The following is a 21,829-nucleotide window of genomic DNA, read 5'->3' as shown; positions in this document are numbered from 1 at the left end:
TTGCAGACTGAAGACATTTAGTCCATCTCTTCTCCTGCAGATGCCTGCAAATGTGATCCGCAGACTGCAGACCTTTTACCGCAGAAAAAACAAATAGCACCTAAGAGTTGTTTTACACAAAGATATCACTTATATTTTGCTAAACAAACAACTTAATATTAATATATAATGTTCTCTATACGGCGTACAATCCTAAAGAAATAGATCAACTTGAAAACCTTTAAATATTATATATTCATTTTAATTGCCTTTCAAATTTTTTTTTTTTGGTTGGTTTCAAATATGATCTTTCAACAACTCAATTTGTAGTCAAAAAGATCGTTGTAGGTTCAATCACCGGGTTCAAACTTCAAATGCACAATCTCAACCCCAAGTAACCGAGTCAAAACACGACACAAACAATGGGGTCTTCGTTGCGGCATTTCATCAAACACCTGCTGTGCAACAAAACCCTCGCTCATTCTCCCATTTTCTCCATATCCATAACACCTTTCTCATCATCCTCATCAACACCAAAGCCCAATGAACTCTACGCTTCCTTTTTCTGCACACTAATACACCTTTATCTCTCTCACAACCGCCTCAATAAAGCCGCAGAAACCTTCAAAACCATGCGAAATTACAACATTGCCCCTGTAAACCTACCCTCTTGGACCCATCTTCTTCGAGAATTCAACAACAATGGGATGGTTTCACAGGTATTGTTTGTGTATTCAGAGATGATTTCGTGTGGGGTTAATCCGGATGTAAAAAGTAATAATATTGTTCTTCATTCTTTGTGTAAAGTGGGTAGACTTGAATTAGGGTTAGGGTTATTACGAGATGGTGAATGTGATGTTGTTAGTTATAATACTGTGATTTGGGGGTTTTGTAAATATGGGTTCGTTGAACAGGGGTTAGGGTTGTGTTCTGAGATGGTTAAAAAGGGGTTTGGTTTTGATGATTTTACTTGTAATATTTTGGTTAAGGGTTGTTTCGATGCGGGTTTGTTGGGGTGGGTGGAATGGGTTGTTGATCAGTTTGGTTATAGAGGAAGGGGTTATGTAGATGTAGTCGGTTTCAATACTTTGATTCACGGGTATTTTAAATCGGGCGATGGTATTGCAGCTATCGAGATGTTGAATAGGATGAGAAAGGAAGGATCTTTCCCAGATATCGTTAGTTATAATATTTTGATTGATATGTTCGGCAAGATGAAGGATTTAGATCAGGCAAAGAGTGTTTTTGATGAGCTTACAGTGCCCGAAAGTGCTAATGATAATATTGGAAAAGAGCTAATTTTGAAGCCGAATGTTGTTACGTATACTTCGCTAATCGATGGGTACTTTAAGCAGAAACGAGTTGAGGAAGCACTTAGTTTGTACGGTAAAATGGTAATGGACGGGTTATCGCCTGATGTTGTCGCGTACAGTTTGGTTATATACGGTCTTTGCAAGCGTGGGAGAATCGACGATGCGCAAGCACTTTTCAAGGAAATGAAAAGGGTCGGTGTAGACCCTAATTATATAACGTACTCCGTGTTGGTAGATTTTTTCTTTAAAAACAAGAATCCGGCAGTTGCCTCTGGACTCCAGGGTCAAATGGTAGTGTGCGGGATTCCGTTTGATGTTGTTACGTTCACCATTTTGATGGATGGGTTGTTTAAAAGCGGTAAATCTAACGAAGCGGAGATGACTTTTAACAATCTTTTAACTTCTGGTATTGATCCAAACTGTATCACTTATTCTGCATTGATTGACGGATGCTGCAAGTCAGAAGATTTGGATGGTGCTGAGTCAGCATTACAAGAAATGGAGCTTAAAAGTATCTCTCCAAACGTCGTTACATACACTTCTTTGATCAACGGGTTTTTAAAACTCAAAAGGCTTGATGCAGCTCTTGGTATCTTGAACAAGATGGTGGATGAGAGAGTTATGCCTAATATTTTTACTTACACTAGCCTAATCGATGGCTATTTTAAAGCCGGAAAACAAGAAGTAGCTATTAGCTTTTACGAAGAAATGAAGGTGAATGGGTTGGAGGAAAATAACTTTGTACTCGATGCTTTTATCAATTATTATAAACGAAAACGGAAAATGGACGAAGCCGGCTCGTTTTTCGAAAAGATGATATCCAAAGGACTGTTGCCTGACTCTGTTAATTATACGTCACTAATGGATGGTTATTTTAAATCCGGTGAGGAGTCAACCGCTCTTATTTTGGCCGAAGAGATGACTCAGAAAAAAGTGAAGTTCGATGTTGTTGCGTATAATGTTCTAGCAAATGGGTTATTAGGGATGGGGAAATACGAAGTGCAATCGGTTTATTTAAGCATAAAAGAACTTGGTTTGACACCGAATCTCGAGACGTTTAACACGATTATAGCTGCTTGTTGCAGACAAGGTAAAATGGAAAATGCATTAAACTTGTGGAAAGAGATGAAGAGCGTTGGGTTAAAGCCTAATGAGATTACGATCAATGTTATGATCGGTGGACTCTGTGAAGCAGGGAACGTTGATAAAGCTGTGGATTTGTTGAATGAAGTGACAAGTTTAGGTTTTTACCCGAACTCCATTAATCACAGAGTCATTATTAACGCGGCTTCGAAAAGTAAAAACGGGGATCACATTTTATTAATGCATGAACGTCTTTTAGCTATGGGTCTTAAACCTAGCCAAATGGTCTATAACGCCCTTATAACGGCGTTATGTAGACTCGGCATGACTAGAAAAGCCACATCAGCATTACAAGATATGAGAAATAACGGTTTTTCTCCCGACGTTATAACTTATAATATCTTAATTAACGGATATTGCAAAAGTTCGCATTTAAATAAAGCGCTACAAACGTTTTCACATATGTTGGCTCAAGGAGTTTCTCCTACTCTATCAACTTACCATACCCTTTTCAGGGGTCTTTCAAAGGGTGGTTTAATGCACGATGTTTTAAAATTACTTAACGACATGCTGGAAAGAGGGTTTGAAATCGATTCCGATGTGTATAACATTTTGGTTTGTGGGCATGCAAGAACGGGAAATAAGAAGGAAGCTATTAGAGTTTATTGTGAAATGATATCGAACGGTTTTGTTCCTCAAACGAGTACTTATAACGTGCTTATTAGTGAGTTTGCGAAAGTAGGAATGATGAGTCAGGCAAGAGAACTTATGAATGAGATGCAAGTAAGAGGGGTTTCTCCTAATTCTTCGACTTATGACATAGTTATAAGCGGGTGGTGCAAGTTATCGATGCGAGCTGAGCTGGAGAGGGCGTTGAGAACATCGTATGAATCAAAAGGAATGGTTTTGTATAATGAGATGAATGAAAAAGGTTTTAAACCGTGTGAAACAACTGTTAAATATGTCACGTTGGTCCTTAAGCGACGAAGAAAGAGGAAAAAGAGTTGACAGTTGTAAGAAGCAGATGTGAAGAGCGAGTAATATTTACGTTGACTAGAAGTTTTCCATGCTGAAGGAAAACATGGTACGGGACGTGGGGACGTTATGCTGCAGATGAAATCGTGGGACCCAAGCTTGGAACATTAAAACATCAGGTTAGTTTCCGTGTATTACATTACCCGACCAGCGGACAGGTATAAAACTAGTTGCCTATTGTTGTTTGCCAATTATATTTTATTTGCATAATTTGTATAGAAATTTAAATTGACCTATGTCTTCAGGAATGATGATAATATAACAGGACCGGGCTGGTCACACACATGTTGACTGACGAGCAATGCACGTTTTAGAGTTCACCTGGTCGCTCGTGCGGATGCATTTTACAGGCAGCTCACTCTTATGACAGGTCTTCTCAAGTTCAAGTTGATATATTAATCAGGTCGTAAAGTTGTTATCCGAATCAAGCAGGCAGAAAGGTGTGAAAGTGTTGATGGTGTTGTAAATGTTTTATTTAAATAACTAATAAAATAGGAGTTGAGTATCAAAATTTAAACATGCATAGGCTATTTCTCTTATCCAGCCTTGCAAACCTATAATTTTGCCCTTTGTACACAGAGAAGTTGAGGCACTGACGTAGAAATGATCATATAGAGATTGAGGTTCTTATCTTTCAACTGTATGCAGTAGTATGATTTGTGAATGATATGATATGTATGTTGCTTTGTTAGTTAACGTGTGTCCAAATTCTCAAATTTGTTTTCGCGGATTGACATGTACTCACTCGAATGCTATGGTTTAATCTTTCTTTGGACTGCTTACACATGTTCATATTGTAATAAATAATAGGTCTAGAAGTATTAACTCAGTGATATATTATGTTGTAGAAGTCGATTGTAGTACGGTGATCAACCTGGAATGAAGATATCAGTGGTGATCAACCGCAGTAGACAAAAACGTTGGAACATTTACGTGAATAACAATGCCAACAAGGTTATTTGTAAGTATTGTGAGTTTATGTGAAATAGCTAAATATGGCTATCACATATTCACACAGTCTTATTGACAACAGAAGAAAGTTTTTTTTCAAAAGGTGCAAGTCACAACACCCTTCAGATGGGCTTACGAGTCAAGATTCGGGTTACTAGTCAGCACATAAGGTGCTAAAGACCTTGTGGACCTCAAATTTCAATATAATAATCATACATCGAATCTAATTGTCTCAAGCTATATGATGATGTGGTCATGACCCTCATAAGTTATAATCATCATGATCCTCCACATAAATGCCATGTCACCCACCTCTAATCCACCATCTAAAACCATTACCTTAAGGGTGTGGTCATGACCCAAACCACCATCCTCTTATTTTAATTTATTTTTGTCGAAAGGAAAAGGAGGTCTGTGGTTGCCGTGGTTTAATCCACGCGAACCATGGTGGACGAAGTAAGAGGGTGGTGTAGCAATCCATTAATGATCCTACATGGCGATTAATGACACAATCTATGCCCCACACACCCTTTAGCCTTAGGGTTTCGAGAGCTTAGAGTTTTCAACGGTGGAGTATCATCGTGCCACCAGTAGAACCACCTAATCATATCCATCTCCACTAGGCATAATGTCTATACACCAATTCAGGAGGAAACCCAATAAATATGAGAAAAAACCCTTGTGGGAATCGAACCTAAGACCTATTGGTCCTACCACCAAGATGCCACTAGACTATAAAGCTATTGGCAACTCCCTAGATTAATTAACATTTCGTTTTAAGGACATGTCAAGTCAAGACTTGTATAGTAAATCTGTTGGATATAATGTTCAGTTGTCCGATTAAAATTTGAGGTTGCTGTCAAAGGACGACCCAAAGAGTTACACTTTGGACAACGAACAGCGATCGGTATTTTAATTGTTAATCACTGCATCACGAAATAATAAGCGGAATAAAAGAAACGGCTAATAATATAGAATAATTACAATGAGCCGGATTTAGTAATACAAATTATAATTAATTTGTTAATTATAATAAAATGTATATGTATGTATATATGTTTTTAATTATTAGATAATTAAAAATAAAGGAGAAATAATTGTTATAATTATGAGATAATTATAAAAGAATTGTGATTAGATTACAACTCTTAATTTTGGTTTCAAACTAGAAGATTTATATTTATGGGTCAGGATATAATAGGAAGTTTATATTACTAGGAAGGATAGGAAGTAATCTGGTGCGTCCAATTGCACAATCTACAGCCAAAATTAAAATCAAATAAAAAACTCTCATTTAAACATGTTGTTCGGGCTTTCAAGGGTATTATCGTCAAATTCCAACAACAATCGCTCATGAATATACACAGAAAGCTTCGTAAAAAAGTTCACTACGTTTTACACTTCGATTGAAAGAACACACACAGATTGAAATTTGAGATAATCAAACTCCGTTGAAGTTCATGACATCATTGAGAGATAATTTGAAGGATTACCTTCGAGTTACTGAAAAGAAATCCATATCGCAAAAAACCTAATTCATCAAAGAAGCAAAAAACAATATCAGATGAAGAAAACATCGATCAACAAGGAAAAATTAGCGAAAAATCAACAATGAAAGAACAAACTAATAGAAAACAAAAAGAGATTTCTAATAATGGTAATTTGATATATTTTTGATTTTTAAACTGTATTCAAATTACGTTTTATGAAGTAGAATAGTACCTAATATACTGTATTTCCTAATATTGAGTATAAATTGTTAATGAGTTTTATCTTATCATTGTATTTGCTATGCTTATTTAGGTTTATTATTAACGATTGCGTTTTATCTTAAGACTGTGACCTACTGCTTTTTATATTAATATTATGAACTAATGCGTTTTATCTTAAAAAATAGTAGAAAACAAAAAGTGATTTATGATAATGGTAATGGTAATTTTACACATTGCGTTTTATCTTATCTTTGTATTTGCTTAGTTAGATATGTTTTTAACTATTGCGTTTTATCTTAAAAATGTGACCTAATGCTTTTTATATTAATATTGTGAACTAATGCGTTTTATCTTTAAAAAATAGTAGAAAAAATAGATTTACGATAATGGTAATGTTAATTTTACAAACTGCGTTTTATCTTATCTTTGTATTTGCTTAGTTAGATATGTTTTTAACTATTGCGTTTTATCTTAAAACTGTGACCTAATGCTTTTTATATTAATATTGTGAACTAATGCGTTTTATCTTAAAAAATAGTAGAAAACAAAAAGAGATTTACGATAACAGTAATGGTAATTTTACACATTGCGTTTTATCTTATCTTTGTATTTGCTTAGTTAGATATGTTGTTAACTATTGCGTTTTATCTAAAACTGTGAACTACTGTTTTTTATCTTAAAATTGTTAACTAATGCGTTTTATCTTAAAAATGTATTATACATTATTACGTTTTAAACTGACTTTGTTTCATTATTCTCTTTATAATAAAACACAATAGGGAAAACAGAAAAGGAGAAGAAAGAATGTGGTGATTGAAATTTCAGAAGATGAAGATTCTGTTTCACAAGAGGAAAATACTGAGGGATCTATAATTCGGCATAGTTCTGAACAACAAATAAATTCAGGTAACATAAATCACAGAAAACATAATTTTATGAACAAATATTTGTTTCTAATACACTTGTATATGTCAGATGATGATTTTGTTGATCCCTCACCAAGAGTGAAAAAGACAAAAAAATATCGTTATTTCAGAGAGTGAGAAAAATCAATCAAAGAAAAAAGAAAGAAAAGTCAGATAATGTGAAAGCAAAGACAAAGAGATCATCGAGGAAGGATAAAACAGAAAAACAACAACCATATTATGAATACGATGGAAGAAAGTTGTTAGAGAAATAGGATTTAGCAGCACACTATCAATCAACATACAATCAGTTCCACGTAAATTCGGATATTGGCTAGTAATAACTTTGATGCTAAAAATGATATGATAAATACCGGAGATGAAAAGATTAAGATCACGACTGATTTGATCCAAAAGGTATTTCAAATACCAAATGACAAAATAAAGATTGAGGAAAAATTGAGGTCCAAAGAATCCGATCTTATAATTAAATTCTGGCGGGGGCAATTCAGGAAAGAACTTTTGAAGAAACTATATAAAGATTGAGGAAAAATTAAGGCCCAAAAATCAGATCTTAGAATTAAATTCTGGCGGGGGCAATTCAGGAATGAACTTTTGAAGAAACTATATATTGCCTATGTGATTAAAGATTTAGAGAAAAGAAATGAGCTTGGAAGAATGTTCAAACTAAACTTCTTGGTTATATCTTTTACTGTCATGGTGGAGGCAATGCAAAGTAGTAATGTTAACCAAAGGTTTTTGCCATCAATTAAAAGTAATATAAATATCCAAGTTAACCAAAGGTTTTTGCCATCATGAAAAGTAATATAAATGGAAGACAACGCAAAGTAGAAATCTTAACTAAAGGTTTTTGCCATCAATGAAAAGTAATATAAATATCAAAGATTTTAGTTGGTGTGAATATATTCTGAATTGTTTAAGGCGTACAAGAAAACAATGGCCTGGAGCTCACAAGACCTTCAATGGACCTATTGGAATGTTAGCAGTATGAAATCTGATCTTTATATTTTTTTTTATCATAAAACGCAATTACGCTTACTTATTTATATGGTTGCTTTATTGCTACATTATCTGAATGCTGAATGCTGAATGCTTGTTTATATGCTTTGTTTAAAATATGCTAGTTGTATTATATCTTATCTCAATGTTGAATGCTTTATTTCATAAAACACAATATATAGTCATTGTTATCTTTGGATAAATATGCTAGCTGAATGGTATCTTTACTCAATGCTCAAAAAGCTTTGTATCATAAAACGCAACATATATTCATTGTTATCTTTCTTTCATAAAACGCAATAATTACTCATTGTTTTCTTTTGTACCCTAAATATGCAAGCTGAATGATATATGTTAAAACAACAAGAGTATGGCAGGGAGAAGGTCCAGGATCCACTCCAAAAGACAGCTCCTTGATCAGTATCTACAACCAAAGAACACCGTTAGCCTTAACGCGAGAGGGGGCCTCCTGCGTTTGGACTCTGGCGTGAGAATCAGTGGATTGATCTTTAAGAGTCTAAGCAAAAGAAAGGATAAGAGTTTAGAGTGAGAGCGTGAGTGAATTGTCTAACCTTTGGCTGGGATAAGACTCCTCTTATATAGGCGAACTGGTCTGCCCAAGAGCCTTTCTCCAGCTGTACACCTTTTATTCCGGGCAAGCTTATCCATCTTTGAGATTGCTTGCAGGTTTGGCCTTTACCTCTTTAGGTATAATTCAGGTTGTGTGTCTCGATGACACTTTATGCTTTATAAACGTTTGTCATTTTGTCTTAACTTGTTCATTTTAGGGCCGTGTTAGTACAAGTCTGACACTGCAGTTAATGTAGAAGAGAGAGACTGATGGCCACGGGGCCGTTCCAGGCGGGCACGGGCCGTGGTGGACATTCTATTTTCAGCTATAAATAGGGATGCTTGGTTTCACTTCAACTCATCCCTTAGCAAACCACTTCTCTCTCACTTGCCACCACTACAACACCATCATCCACCACCATCCACCACCATCATCCATTTTCCATCTATTAGAGTGTGTGTGTAGTCTCAGGATCTAAGATTGAGAGTAAGAATCTTTGTCAAACAAAAGCCATGCTTGGATAAATTCTTACATCATTTGGTGAAGACATATCTTTTATGTATTTTCTTTTATGATTTCCAATCTTTGGCATCTTTTTAATTGGGTATGTATTAATGAATTTAATAATTAGTTTCTATATTGAAGGCGAATTTATTCAACCATTCTTCATATGTCGTTTATTCACATATTCATGTCTTTACGGTCTATATAAAGCATGTTAACTACTTGGAAGGGGGTTAGAAGGGTGGTTGGGTAATTATATGTCTCGTTTAGTGTATAGATCATGCGAGAACCTAGTTCAAGTTTAGTACTACTCCATGGATTGGCCGGGAATGACCGGCCCGACTGAGAGTAAGAAACCGCTTGAACCCCTTATTTACAAACTTCTATTAAAACTTTAAACCAACCCCGCGAGGACTGTATCCCTGCTGACTTAGACCAACGGGTTGAGGGTGATCGCTGCCTGGAAGGGGCCCCACCACATTTTGCATTAATAACTTACTTAATTATCTTTGAATATTCTGACCTAGTGGGATTGTATCCTTGCTGACTCAAACCACTAGGTTGAGGGTAACGTCGCCCTCAAAAGAGGGGCCTATTGCTATAACTAAGATAAGATCTTAAAAAGCCCAAAGTGCGGAAATCATCAAAAGGGTACATGAAAGATAAGTCGGATCCAAGTGACTCTTTCTTGTCTATCTGTTTTTATTTTATTTTATTTTCTGTTTTTATCTTTTCATTAGTTTAAAAATCTTTTCTCAAAGTTTGGTTTTATTAGACGTTGATGATAAGCCAGTACTAAAAGCTCTTGTGTCCTTGGACGACCTCGGTATCTTGCCATCACTATACTACGTCCGCGATGGGTATACTTGCCCTAGCGTGTGTGTAGAGTGATAGTAGAATATCGTTTTTTATAAATTTAAAACTTGAAATCGGCAAGTGAAAAGAGCTAAAAATATACTAAAAAATTTATACACCCGTACGCACGTCAAGAGTCTAGAGTATTACTTCCTGTCTAGATTAGGTTAATTGGGTCTGTTTTTATTAAACTACTTTTAGCACATCAGATATGATTGATAATTTTACTGTAATATATGTTTAATGAAGTTATTTTGATGTTTGGTTTGTGTTAGGAAACTTTATTTGTAAGTATTGAAGAAAATCTCAATCAACTGGATCTCTGAAGAAGATAACAATCCTGAAGATCACGACAAGATGAAGAAAATCAGATAGGACAACTAAAAAGCAAAGTATCTACTACAAAGAATCACAAGTTGATCAAGAGTTGATTTGGATTATCAGAGAAGGTCATTTCTGATGGATCTGATGATATTTCTGATGAAATATCATCAGTTTCTGAAAATTCTGATCATTAGACTTTCTGATGATTTGTTCACCAGAATTTCTTATGAAGTGGTTTATCAGAAATTCTGATGAAAGCCCCACTTGTCTAAAAATCACAACTCTATCCTGCCACCCATGACCGAAGCATGACATTATTGGTTATCATGATTACAAATGCAACTTGAACGATGGATTCAATGAATATGTCAAATTGCTACTTTACGCAGGACTTATATCATGAATAAACAATTGTTTATTCATGTTCACAGCCGTCTATAAATAGAAGGCTCGAGAGGCAGAAGATACTTGAGTTTGAAGCTTAGCATTCATATACAAACACTCAAACTCCACTGCTCTTCTCACCCACAGAAATCAAGATTCATTTGTATTAGATAATAATCTTACAATCACCTTGTTAAACTAATTTGTTTCACAGTGATATAAACTTGATAATTCTGTAGGTCTTGTTTCTTGAAAGTCTGATTTCCGTTTCCGCACATCTTTTTCACATATACTGAAATCACTTGCCATATTATGTAAAAAGAAGTTGTTAAGGCCATACCGGGTCCAACAATTGGTATCAGAGCAGATTGAATAAATTATTTTCAAACGATCAATCGCTCTTCTTCTTTTTTCTAAATATGGCCAGCTTTCAAACCTGGAATAATGCTTTCAATATTGGTTCTATGTCCAAACCTCCGACTCTGGTCAGAGAGGAATACCCCCAATGGAAAATCAGGATGGTCAATTTCCTTAATGGTCATGACCGAGCTCTGTTTCGATCCATTGAAAGGGGTCCACATATACCAATGACTGAAATTCCAGCAATTCCAGCAACTGACCAACTACCTGCTATCCCTGCCTCCCGAGCTCCCAAAAGTGAAATACTTTGGAGTGAGGAAGACAAGGAACTGGTAGCAGGGGATGAAAGAGCAAAATCACTCTTAATAATGGCCATCCCCAATGACATATTTTCACAAGTTGATGCTTGTGCATCAGCCAAGTAAATATGGGATCAGTTGGAAAATCTTTGTGAAGGAGGAGAAAGGATGAAAAGAAACAAGAGAACAAACAACGTCTCATCCTATGAAAGGTTTAAAAGTTTACCTAATGAAAAGTTAAATGACACATATCAAAGGTTCACAAAACTTTTAAACGAGCTAAAGAAATTTGGAATAACTAAATCAAATGATGAAAGAAACATAAAATTTCTTGATGCTTTGCCTAGAGAATGGAGAAGTCTCACAATGACTTTGTCCTCAACCTTAGAACTAGGAAGCATGAGTCTTCATGACTTATATAGCATCTTGATCCCCAGAGAGGAAGAAATATTTGAAGAAACCATTCAAAGAGGGGGATCTTTAGCTCTTATCTCAAACTCACAAAGACAAACAACTTCCAATGATCCACAACCATCAAACAGCCAGGGTTTTGAAACTTCTGATTCATTATCATATTTTTCAGCTTTTGCTGATGCAATAGCACTGCTCACCAAAACATTTGAGCAGAGGTTGAGAGGAGGAGGCCAGAGGTACCAGAGGAGTGATAGAAGGAGGATGGATGATAGATCTAAAGAAGAAGTTAGATCTAAGGATAAAGGAAAGGCTAAGGTGGTGTGTTACAAGTGCAAGCAAAAAGGTCATTATGCATCTGAGTGTAAGACCAAGAAGCTGAAAGATGTTGCTTACTATGAAAAGAAGCTTGAGGAAGCTAAGAAGCAACAACAGCAAGTCAGCTTAATTGCTGGAACAGATACATGGCTATCTGATGATTCTTCTGATGAAGAAGAAGAAGAAATGGCCAACTTCTGTCTCATGGCACTTTCTGACGACATACCAGAGACTTTAGGACAACAGGTAAGTTTAGACAATCTTGATCTTGAACACAAGCTAAATGAGCTCATGTCAGATTTTTTAAACTTGCAAGTTAAACATCAATCAGATGGTAAAAAATCTGATGAGTTGCAGAGGACCTTGAATAAAATCATTCTTGAAAACCAATTACTTATAGAACAAAGTTTAGATCAAAGAGCTAAAATTGAGTTCTATGAAAATGAAAGAAGAGATCTTTACAAGAAAATCAATGATAAAGAAATTAATGTTAGAGGTTTTCAAGAAGCAAAAGAATTCATAAATTTCATAGAGTCCACTCCAAAGAACAAAGGAGAAGGTTTGGGTTATGTGAGAACAAATAATAACAAACCCACTATCTTTGTAAAAGCAACTCAACAGATTTCTGATAAATTCTTATCAGAATCTGATTCTGAAACTTGCAAATCAACATGTTCTGAATACTCCTTTCATAAGCCAAATTTTGAACAAAAAAGAAGTGAATACAATCAAGAGTTTGTAAAAACTCCAGAAGCAATTCACTCATCTTTTCAAAATTATCCCTTCATTCCATCACAAGAAGGAAAATCCGAAATTTCTGATGATTCCTGTATGTGTGTTGAAATACTGAAACTTGTTCAACACCATCTCCAAAAGAAAAAGAAAAATTCTGTTAATGGCTCAGCATTTAACAGAAATTCTGATGAAAGGTCATTTAGAAGAAATAATAGAACCAAAATATCATCAGAAAGTGTACCCAAGCATGCCTGGGTACCTAAAACCCTCTAATCATTTCATTTCAGGACCATCATGTGCAGCAGATCTGGTACTGCGACTCAGGAAGCTCCAAGCACATGACTGGAGATAGGAGCTTACTCAGCAACTTTGTCTCAAAGCTGGGTAAAATGGTGAACTTTGGAAATGGAGTGAAAGGAAGGATAATAGGATACGAATGTATCATTTATGGATGTTTGACCATTGAAAGAGTAGCCTATGTTGAGGGCTTAAAGTACAATTTGCTGAGTTGTGGTCAATTCTGTGACAGGTTTTCAGGTAACATTCTTACCAGAAAAATGCTTGCTAATAGGTATGGATGATAATAAAATATATTTGAGTGGGAAAAGGATAAGACAATCAATATACTACTTTGACTTTAAAGAAGAAAATGAACATCCTAACCTATGTTTATTTTCAAAAATCAACAAAGGAAGTAGTTAGTTATGGCATAAAAGATTGGCTCACTTAAATTTCAAAAACCTAAGCAAATTATCAAGTAAAGGTCTGGTAAAAGGGTTACCTTTCATATCCTCTAAAAAGGATAAAATTTGCGATGCTTGTGAGATGGGAAAATCAAAAAGAAGCTCTCACAAGTCAATTTCTTAATCTTCCATTACACAAAATTTGGAACTTTTACACATGGATTTGTGTGGACCCATAGGTACAGAAAGTTTTTCTGGAAAGAAATATATACTAGTAATAGTTGATGATTTTTCCAGATATACATGGGTTGAATTTTTGAGAAAGAAAAGTGAAACACCTGATTTGATCATTAATTTTATCAAGAAAATTGAAAATCTGTTAAAACTAACAGTAAGAAGGATCAGATCATACAATGGGACAAAATTCAAAAATTCAAAAATTGAAAGCTTTCTTGTAAACAAAGGAATCTCTCATGATTTTTCAGCTCCCAGAACCCCTTAACAAAATGGGGTTGTTGAAAGAAAAAATAGAACTATAGTAGAAGCTGCCAGAACAATGCTTGCATATGCCAAAATGCCCTCTCACTTTTAGGCAGAAGCAATTGCAAATGCATGTTTTACTCAAAACAGAACTCTTATCAACAAAAGGCTAAACAAAACACCCTATAACATTATAAATGATAGAATTCCAAGTGTAAAATTTTTACACACATTTGGTTGTAGATGTTTTGTCTTCAATGATTTTGAAAGCCTTGAAAAATTTGACAGAAAAGCAGAAAAAGGTATTTTTCTTGGATATTCTTTGTCCTCAAAAGCTTATAGAATTTTTATTCTTAACACAAGGACAATCAGAGAAAGTTTATATGTCTCATTTGATGACTCATCAGAAACTGAAGTTTCTGATGAATACATGAAAGAAATAAACTTTTCTGACAAACAAGAAAATTATGAGCATCTCCTTGAAATGATATCAGAAGATTTTCAAGAACATGATAAAGCTTGTACATTTAAATCATCAGAAATATCATGTACTAACCCTGAAGAACAAGTAAATAGTACAACAGAAAATCAAAATTCTGGTGCTTTACATTAAACAGAGGTAACTGAACAGGGGGAAACTTCAAATCCATCAGAACCAACAGTTGTTCAAAACAGGCTAAGATGGATCAAAGGGCATGTTCATTCTGATATCATTGGCAATCCAGCTGATGGTGTGAGAACAAGATCTGCAACTGCACATGAATGTGCATATGTTGGGTTCTTAAGCAAAATAGAACCCAAATATGCCAAAGAAGCTCTGAATGACCCAGATTGGATACAAGCTATGCAGGAAGAGCTGGATCAATTCGAAAAGAGCAAGGTATGGGATCTGGTACCTAAGCCTAAAGACAAATCTGTCATAGGCTCAAAATGGGTATACAGGAATAAATCTGATGAAAATGGCATAATCACAAGGAACAAAGCAAGGTTAGTGGTCAAAGGTTACTGTCAACAAGAAGGTATTGATTATGATGAAACTTTTGCACCAGTAGCTAGATTAGAAGCTGTAAGAATTTTTCTTGCTTATGCTGCATATAAAGATTTCAAAGTCTATCAAATGGATGTAAAATCAGCTTTCCTAAATGGTAAAATTGAAGAAGAAGTTTATGTGCAACAACCAGAAGGCTTTGTTGATCCAAAATTTCAAAATCATGTTTATAGATTAAACAAAGCCTTGTATGGATTGAAGCAAGCTCCTAGAGCCTGGTATGAAACTTTATCAAACTTCTTAATCAATTATGGATTTACCAAAGGAACTATTGACACCACACTTTTTCTCAAAACACACAAAGGTCATACCTTGTTGGTTCAGATATATGTTGATGACATTATATTTGGATCAACAAATGAAAAATTTTGCTAAAAGTTTCAAAAGTTAATGACCAGCCACTTTGAAATGAGCATGATGGGTGAATTAACCTTTTTCTTAGGGTTACAAGTCAAACAAAGAATTGATGGAATATTTTTGAGTCAATCAAAGTATGTTAAAACAATTCTACAAAAATATTCACTTGAAAACTGCTATGTTTCAAAAACTCCCATGGCAACAGGGAACAAATTAGATTCTGATAAAGATGGAATAAGTGTAGATATTAAAACCTATAGGGGGATGATAGGGTCATTGCTATATTTAACTGCAAGTAGACCAGACATCATGTTTGCTACATGCTTTCTGGCCAGATATCAATGTGATCCTAAAGAATCCCACTTAAAAGCTGTAAAAAGGGTTTTCAAATATCTAAAAGGCACTTCAGAACTTGGTCTCTGGTATCCAAAGGATACAAACCTTGAATTAATTGCATACACAGATGCAGATTATGCAGGGTGTAAGATTGACAGAAAAAGCACATCTGGTGCTTGTCAAATCTTGGGGGAAAATTGGTATGTTGGGCAAGCAAGAAGCAAAACTGTATTGCCACATCAACAGCAGAGTCAGAATATGTTGCAGCAGCAAGCTGCTGTTCACAAGTGTTGTGGATGCAAACTCAACTGAAGGATTATGGAGTAAATCTGACAAAAATACCAATTTTGTGTGATTCAAAGAGTGCAATTGCAATAACAGAAAATCCAGTTCATCACTCAAGAACCAAACACATAGATGTCAGATATCACTTCATAAAAGATCATGTGGAGAAAGGTAACTTTGAAATGCATTTTGTTCCAACTGAAAACCAAATTGCTGATATATTTACAAAACCTCTTGATGAAAAGAGACATAACTTTTTGATCAGCAGACTTGGCATGGTTAACTTAAGAGATGAAAATGTTTCAGAAATAAAAGCAACACAAAATGAAAACCAAATTGATGATCACCAAGATACTGAGAATAAAAGGACAATTAAACAAAATTCTGATGGAGAAATTCATCTATCTGATGAAAAATCAGAAGGTTTAATAAATCATCAATAACATGTGATGATTTATTAGAAATTCTGATAATATATCAGAAAATCTGATGAAATTTTTATCAGAAATTCTGAAATTCATCAGGAACTTTTGTTTAAATGTACATAATGATCAGTAATCATCAAAAGTCCATATCTTCATACATATTCCATTTGTATAAATTTATAGTTTTCTTTAATTCAATTTTTGTTATTTTTTATTTTTTTATTTAAAAAAAGGGAAACATTGATGACATGCATGAAGATAAAATTAAATCCAAAGAACTCAATCGTCACAAATGTCTTTTCTCAAAAGAAAAATCATTTTTTAGCATGCAACGTCATTCGGTCATAAGGAGTTTAATAGAAACACGTAAGCACCAATATCATTAGGAGCTATGAAAGTAGCCGCCCACCTATTGAATGCTTACTCACACAAAGGGCTTAGTAGACTGTCATATTTACTGCAATAGATATCGTCTTAAATGAAGAGAAAAAAATGTTTTTTTGTTAATATGGAACTATCACTTTCATCTATAAATATTAACAATCTGAAAAAGACATTCTTCACAACAAAATCTTCTCTTCAAAAGCCTACCATCAGAAAACCTCTTATTTCAAATGAGTCACCCAAAATCAATGGAATCCAACCAATTCCCTCTCAACCTTTACGGTAAAATCATAATCTCAGACTAAGATCCAACTTAGAAGGACCTGCATGGGAGGACTGCAGGTTTGTATACAATATGGTCATGCGAAGTCCCTTGGGCTTTGCTATGTCAACACATGTCACCATATATCCAGAACTTCTTCAAGAGTTCTGGTGGAATGCTCAAGTTGTTATGAGTGGCACTTCCATGTGGATAAATAGTGAGGTTATGGGGGTAAAGATCACCCTAAAAGAGGAAACACTCAGAGATGTCCTCAGATTGGGTGATTATCGAAAGATCAGCATACTGGAAAAGGCAGAGGTGCAACGAACCTTGATTGAAATGGGTTACAATTCAAACAATGTGTCAAGGCAAATTTGCAAATCTGGGTTCATACCACCTTTTCAGTATCTAGTAACACAGCTAAGTGTTTGCTTTTCTAAAAAGACTGGACACTTTAATGAGCTGTCTTACAGGATGATGGAAGTGGCACATGCTATTGTACAGGAAAGACCTTACAATTATGCTAAGTTTCTCATGAGAGACTTAGAAGGAAATGTCCATGACCGTAATCCTTTTCTGATCTACCCTCGTTTTGTAACCAAGGTAATCACAAGTCAGCTGGACTTTGGAGGTGTGAGAAGTTGTTATACAAGAGCTGAACTAGCACTTCAAGAAAACCTAAGAGTTGCTTCCCTGGTTCCATCAACCTTTCATACAGGAAGAATAACCAGTCTCTGGTTATATGTGAAATGCATGTATAACGTGTTGGATGAGGAGGATGAGTAGTTAGGTTTATCTGTTCTTGTTTTTGCTTGTTTTAATTTTTTTTGTGTGTTCTAACCATCTTTTGTTTAGTAATATATTAAGTTTTTCTTAAATACATGTTAGTTATATATGTCAATAGGTCCAGGGGGAACTAAGAAATCTTGTCTGATGGAAACAAGGAAAATCTGGTAAGAATCAAATGAAATCATCAGAATTTGATTCAAAATCACCAGATAAACTGAAAAATTGATGCAAAACATCAAAAGAAATTTTTTACAAACAGGAAGGTTCGATTGCTTAAAAAAAATTTTTTTTGGACATGAATTTGATCAGATACAAAGAAACTTACAAAAACATCTAGATTATTTTTAGATAAGTTTCTTTCAAATTTTTTTTCTGAGGACTGGAACAAGCTATATGAGAAAGACTTCCTGACACACCAGAACAAAGGTGTGGAGTTCACAAGATCAAGGTAAGAAAATTTCTCAAACTTCACCCATTCCCTCTCATCTTAAAAAAAAAAAAAACTGATTCAGACTTCTATAAATGAATCAAATGTTTTCTGATGATATATATGAGAAATTGAACTCTCCAAGAAATATTTAGAGATTTTTCAATATATATCATTAAAAGGACAACATGGGAAAGCACTTAATCGAAGAAAAGGTTTTTGATTGGACCATGTCTGAAATCAAAAGGGGTCCCACATGAAAGAAAAAGGTGCAAGTTGGATACTAGTGTTTAGCCTTTTAAAAAATCGTTGGAATCTCTAATTATCTTTAAATGAGATATACATTAAATTAGAGATAAACCAGAGGTTTTTCAAAAAACGTTGCTTCTTTAAGAGATTAAAACATCATTAAGGTGTCATAAAACACCTTGAATACAAACAACCCACGAAAAACACTCCAAAATCTCTGTCTCAACTCACTATAAATATCCCCTCCAAAACAGAGACGTCCATCTTCAATCTTCATTCTCAAACCCTAAAACCCTTCTCAAAGCAAAAACCCAAATCCTAAATGGCTGCCACCTCCAGCTGAACACTCTGTTCCCTTAATTACTGAAGCTGAATATCTTCCTTTGAAGAACAACAATGAAGCAATGAATACTAACATCGAACAATATGATGTGAAGTGTCAAATTCTCATTGAATTTCTGATCAGAAGCCCAATAGCTCATGCTCTTACAAAGACCAGAGAGGTACCAGAAAGACTGCTACAACAAGTTGTAAAAACTCTCGAACCTCATAGTATAAGTATGGAGCTAACAACACATGTATGGGAAGATATCTTCATCACAATCTCACCGGAGAAAATAAGGGAATGTTTGGAACTACCCTTAAATCAAGAATATGAAGAAGCACCACAAAAAGAAGACATGTTTGAACAACTTGATGCTGTAATGGGATGCAAGGCAAAGATTTCAAAAATCAATGAGTTTAAGAGGAACAAGCTACCTGCCTTCTGGCAAGTATTAATGGAGATACTGAATAAGTGTTTATTATCCAAGATCGGAGGTACAGATCAGATAAATATGAATATTCTAACAATCATGTTCAGCCTTATAACTGGGTTGAATATTGATTTTGGAACAGAAATATTTAATCTGATCAAAAGATTAATTCTGACCAAAACTGGAAAGATAGATTCACATCTATCATTCCCCAGATTTTTGTCCATCATAATTTCTGATGCTTTTTTCTGAAAGGAGTCTACAAACTCCAAAATCAAAGTTTATGTGGAAATCAGAAATTATGAGACCTTGGAGTGCTGCAGGGTCATGGAAGTCAGATTTTGATGTACCTGTTCTACTAGAAAATATGATGGATCTGATACCAGAAAACTCATCATACAGAGCTGAATATCTGAGAATGTTAAGTAAACAGGCAGAAACAAAAGAAGGATTTGAAAAAGTGTCACCCATGGAGCATGATGCAGAAGAATCAAGCACACCAAGAATAGAGCAGCAGGATGAATTTGATCCTCATCCAGCTGATAAAGATGTGCATATGACTGATGTAACAGAAGAACATCATGCAGAAGGCTCACATATGGGAGAAACAGGTGCAACAAAATCTAAACTCAATATATTTTATACTTCTGAAAGTGATTCTGATGAATCAATTCAAGGAAAATATGAAATTTTACAAAGAAGCACTGTTTTTACAAAACAAAATGTGAGTGAAACAAAAGACCCATTTTCTGAGTCAGACTCGGAGGAGGAAAATGTGGTGACAACAGGTGGAGATCAGTCTACTGATCAAGGAAACTTGGATGAGAAAAATAAAAGTTTCTCAACAACTCATGGAGAACCTGAAAGGGTTCAAGGATATGAGGAAAACCAGGACTTGAATTTGTTTCAATTTTCTGGTCAGGGAACAGAGAATTTGGATACTTCCTATCCTCTTAACCTCAGAACATCAGAAAATGTGTTTTCTGGTGGTGTTAGAAGAGAAACATCTGTTGTTTCTCCTATTTCCCAAGGACAACCATTTATGTCTCCTAAACAACTTCATCAAGAACTTGAAGATAAAGCTGCTACTGAGAAAACAGTCATGGAGGAAAAACTTGATCTGATACTGGAAGAAATCAGAAATAAAAAATCAGAAATCAAAGTTTTATCAGAAACTGTCAAAACTGTGCAAAAACAAACAGAAGAAAATAATGCAGCTCTCAAAGAAATACAAAAGTCATCAGAAAACAAAGGAAGTTCATCAGAAATGGAGAAGGCTCTTAAAGAACTACATGATATCAAGAAAAAGATGACTGAGATTGCAACTGCAGGAGAAAGTTCAAATTCAGGAAGGCTTCTTGAAGAAATACAACTTCTCAGAGCCAACAGCAGCAGCTTGACTGAGGCTTTTGAGAAGTTGATAATGGATATAAGCGAACAAAGAAATAAAGAAAATCAGGAGTTTCAAAAGATAAAGAAGCAAGAAGAAACAAACACTCAAGCTCTTACTAACATTCACTTGTTAGTAAAAAGATTGCAGTACAATGTTGCCACACTGGCAAAAGTTGATCTTCATACACTAAAAACTCCAATTCCACAAGAAAGACAAGCAACAGAATCAGAAAATCCTCAACATCAACCAGAAACCATCCAACAAGAACAAATTAAGCAAACAGAAACCTTAACAGCTCAAAAACAGAAGCAGATCATGGGTCCACCACCAGATAAATAAAAGTTACCCATGGGTCCTCCACCAAACATACCAAAACCAGACACTTCAAAGATCCAACATAAAGAATATACTCCAACTCAACCATCTTCTACAACCATCACTGGAGAAACAAAATTTAGTATAAGGATGGACACAAAAGAGAAGAGAAGAATGGAACATGAAGTGACCTCCTCAAAAAGGCCAAGAAAAATAATGAGAGTATTTCAGAAGGCAACATCAAAGAATCAGAAGTGCTGGAAGGTGATCTACACACAATCATGTATCCAGAAGAACATCTGAAGCACTACTATTGGAAAGGTCCAGAAGACAACCCAACAAGGCCGCTCTCACCAATGAGTAAAGGTATTATTGAAGAAAGAAATAATGGCAGCTGGGTAATATTGCACAACAACTTGACCAATCCAATAGTATCAATTGAAAGAGTTGATACTTTGACTACTGGAGGAGGCATATTAGGGAATGAAAGTCAAAACAAGTACACCCTGATCAGAAAAGACAAAGATGTTCAAAAGGTTACTGATGCAAACCTGGCTGATAAGATTCACCCAATGGACATAGTCAAGATGAAAAACATCATTGATGAATGGAAAGGTGGTTCAGTAGTGATCAGGAGAGCCCTTGACAGTCTTAAAAGTGCAGGAGCGAAATTATACAAAAGAGCAGCACTAGCAGACTTTTATCTATGTATCAATTTCGAGTATAGCACCAAAGTGTTAATACCTCCACCCAACACAATGATTCCAGCTGAAATCCCTTCAAAGTTAGCAAGAACTGGAGCAATCTTTGACACATCAGAAATATGTGCAGTCTTCAAAGATGCCCATGAAGAGAAAGCTCTATTCAGAATCAGTGAAATTT

The 21,829-nt window shown here is 35.1% G+C and overlaps 1 protein-coding gene across 2 annotated transcripts; it reads left to right on the top strand.

Moving 5' to 3' along the window:
* The first annotated feature begins 263 nt into the window (after window positions 1-263).
* LOC110885099 (pentatricopeptide repeat-containing protein At5g14770, mitochondrial) lies at window positions 264-4,042 on the top strand. 2 transcript variants are annotated; one of them, XM_022132801.2, is made up of 2 exons: window positions 264-3,529; window positions 3,656-4,042. In XM_022132801.2, exon 1 carries the CDS (start codon window positions 402-404, stop codon window positions 3,381-3,383), a length of 2,982 nt encoding a protein of 993 aa, XP_021988493.1. In that variant the 5' UTR covers window positions 264-401; the 3' UTR covers window positions 3,384-3,529; window positions 3,656-4,042. The 2 variants fall into 2 exon arrangements, with proteins under 2 accessions (XP_021988493.1, XP_021988494.1); XM_022132802.2 differs by having other exon boundaries at window positions 264-3,568.
* The last annotated feature ends 17,787 nt before the right edge of the window (window positions 4,043-21,829 follow it).

Source organism: Helianthus annuus, chromosome 10 (genome assembly GCF_002127325.2).
Source record: "Helianthus annuus cultivar XRQ/B chromosome 10, HanXRQr2.0-SUNRISE, whole genome shotgun sequence".
Classification (NCBI taxonomy): Eukaryota; Viridiplantae; Streptophyta; class Magnoliopsida; order Asterales; family Asteraceae; genus Helianthus; species Helianthus annuus.
The sequence above is the reverse complement of the archived record's forward strand: the minus strand, read 5'-3'. Positions and strand labels throughout refer to the sequence as shown.

What these genes read in the sequence shown, in the direction of transcription:
- LOC110885099 (XM_022132801.2), top strand. Translation starts at nt 402, where the DNA reads ATGGGGTCTTCGTTGCGGCATTTCATCAAACACCTGCTGTGCAACAAA.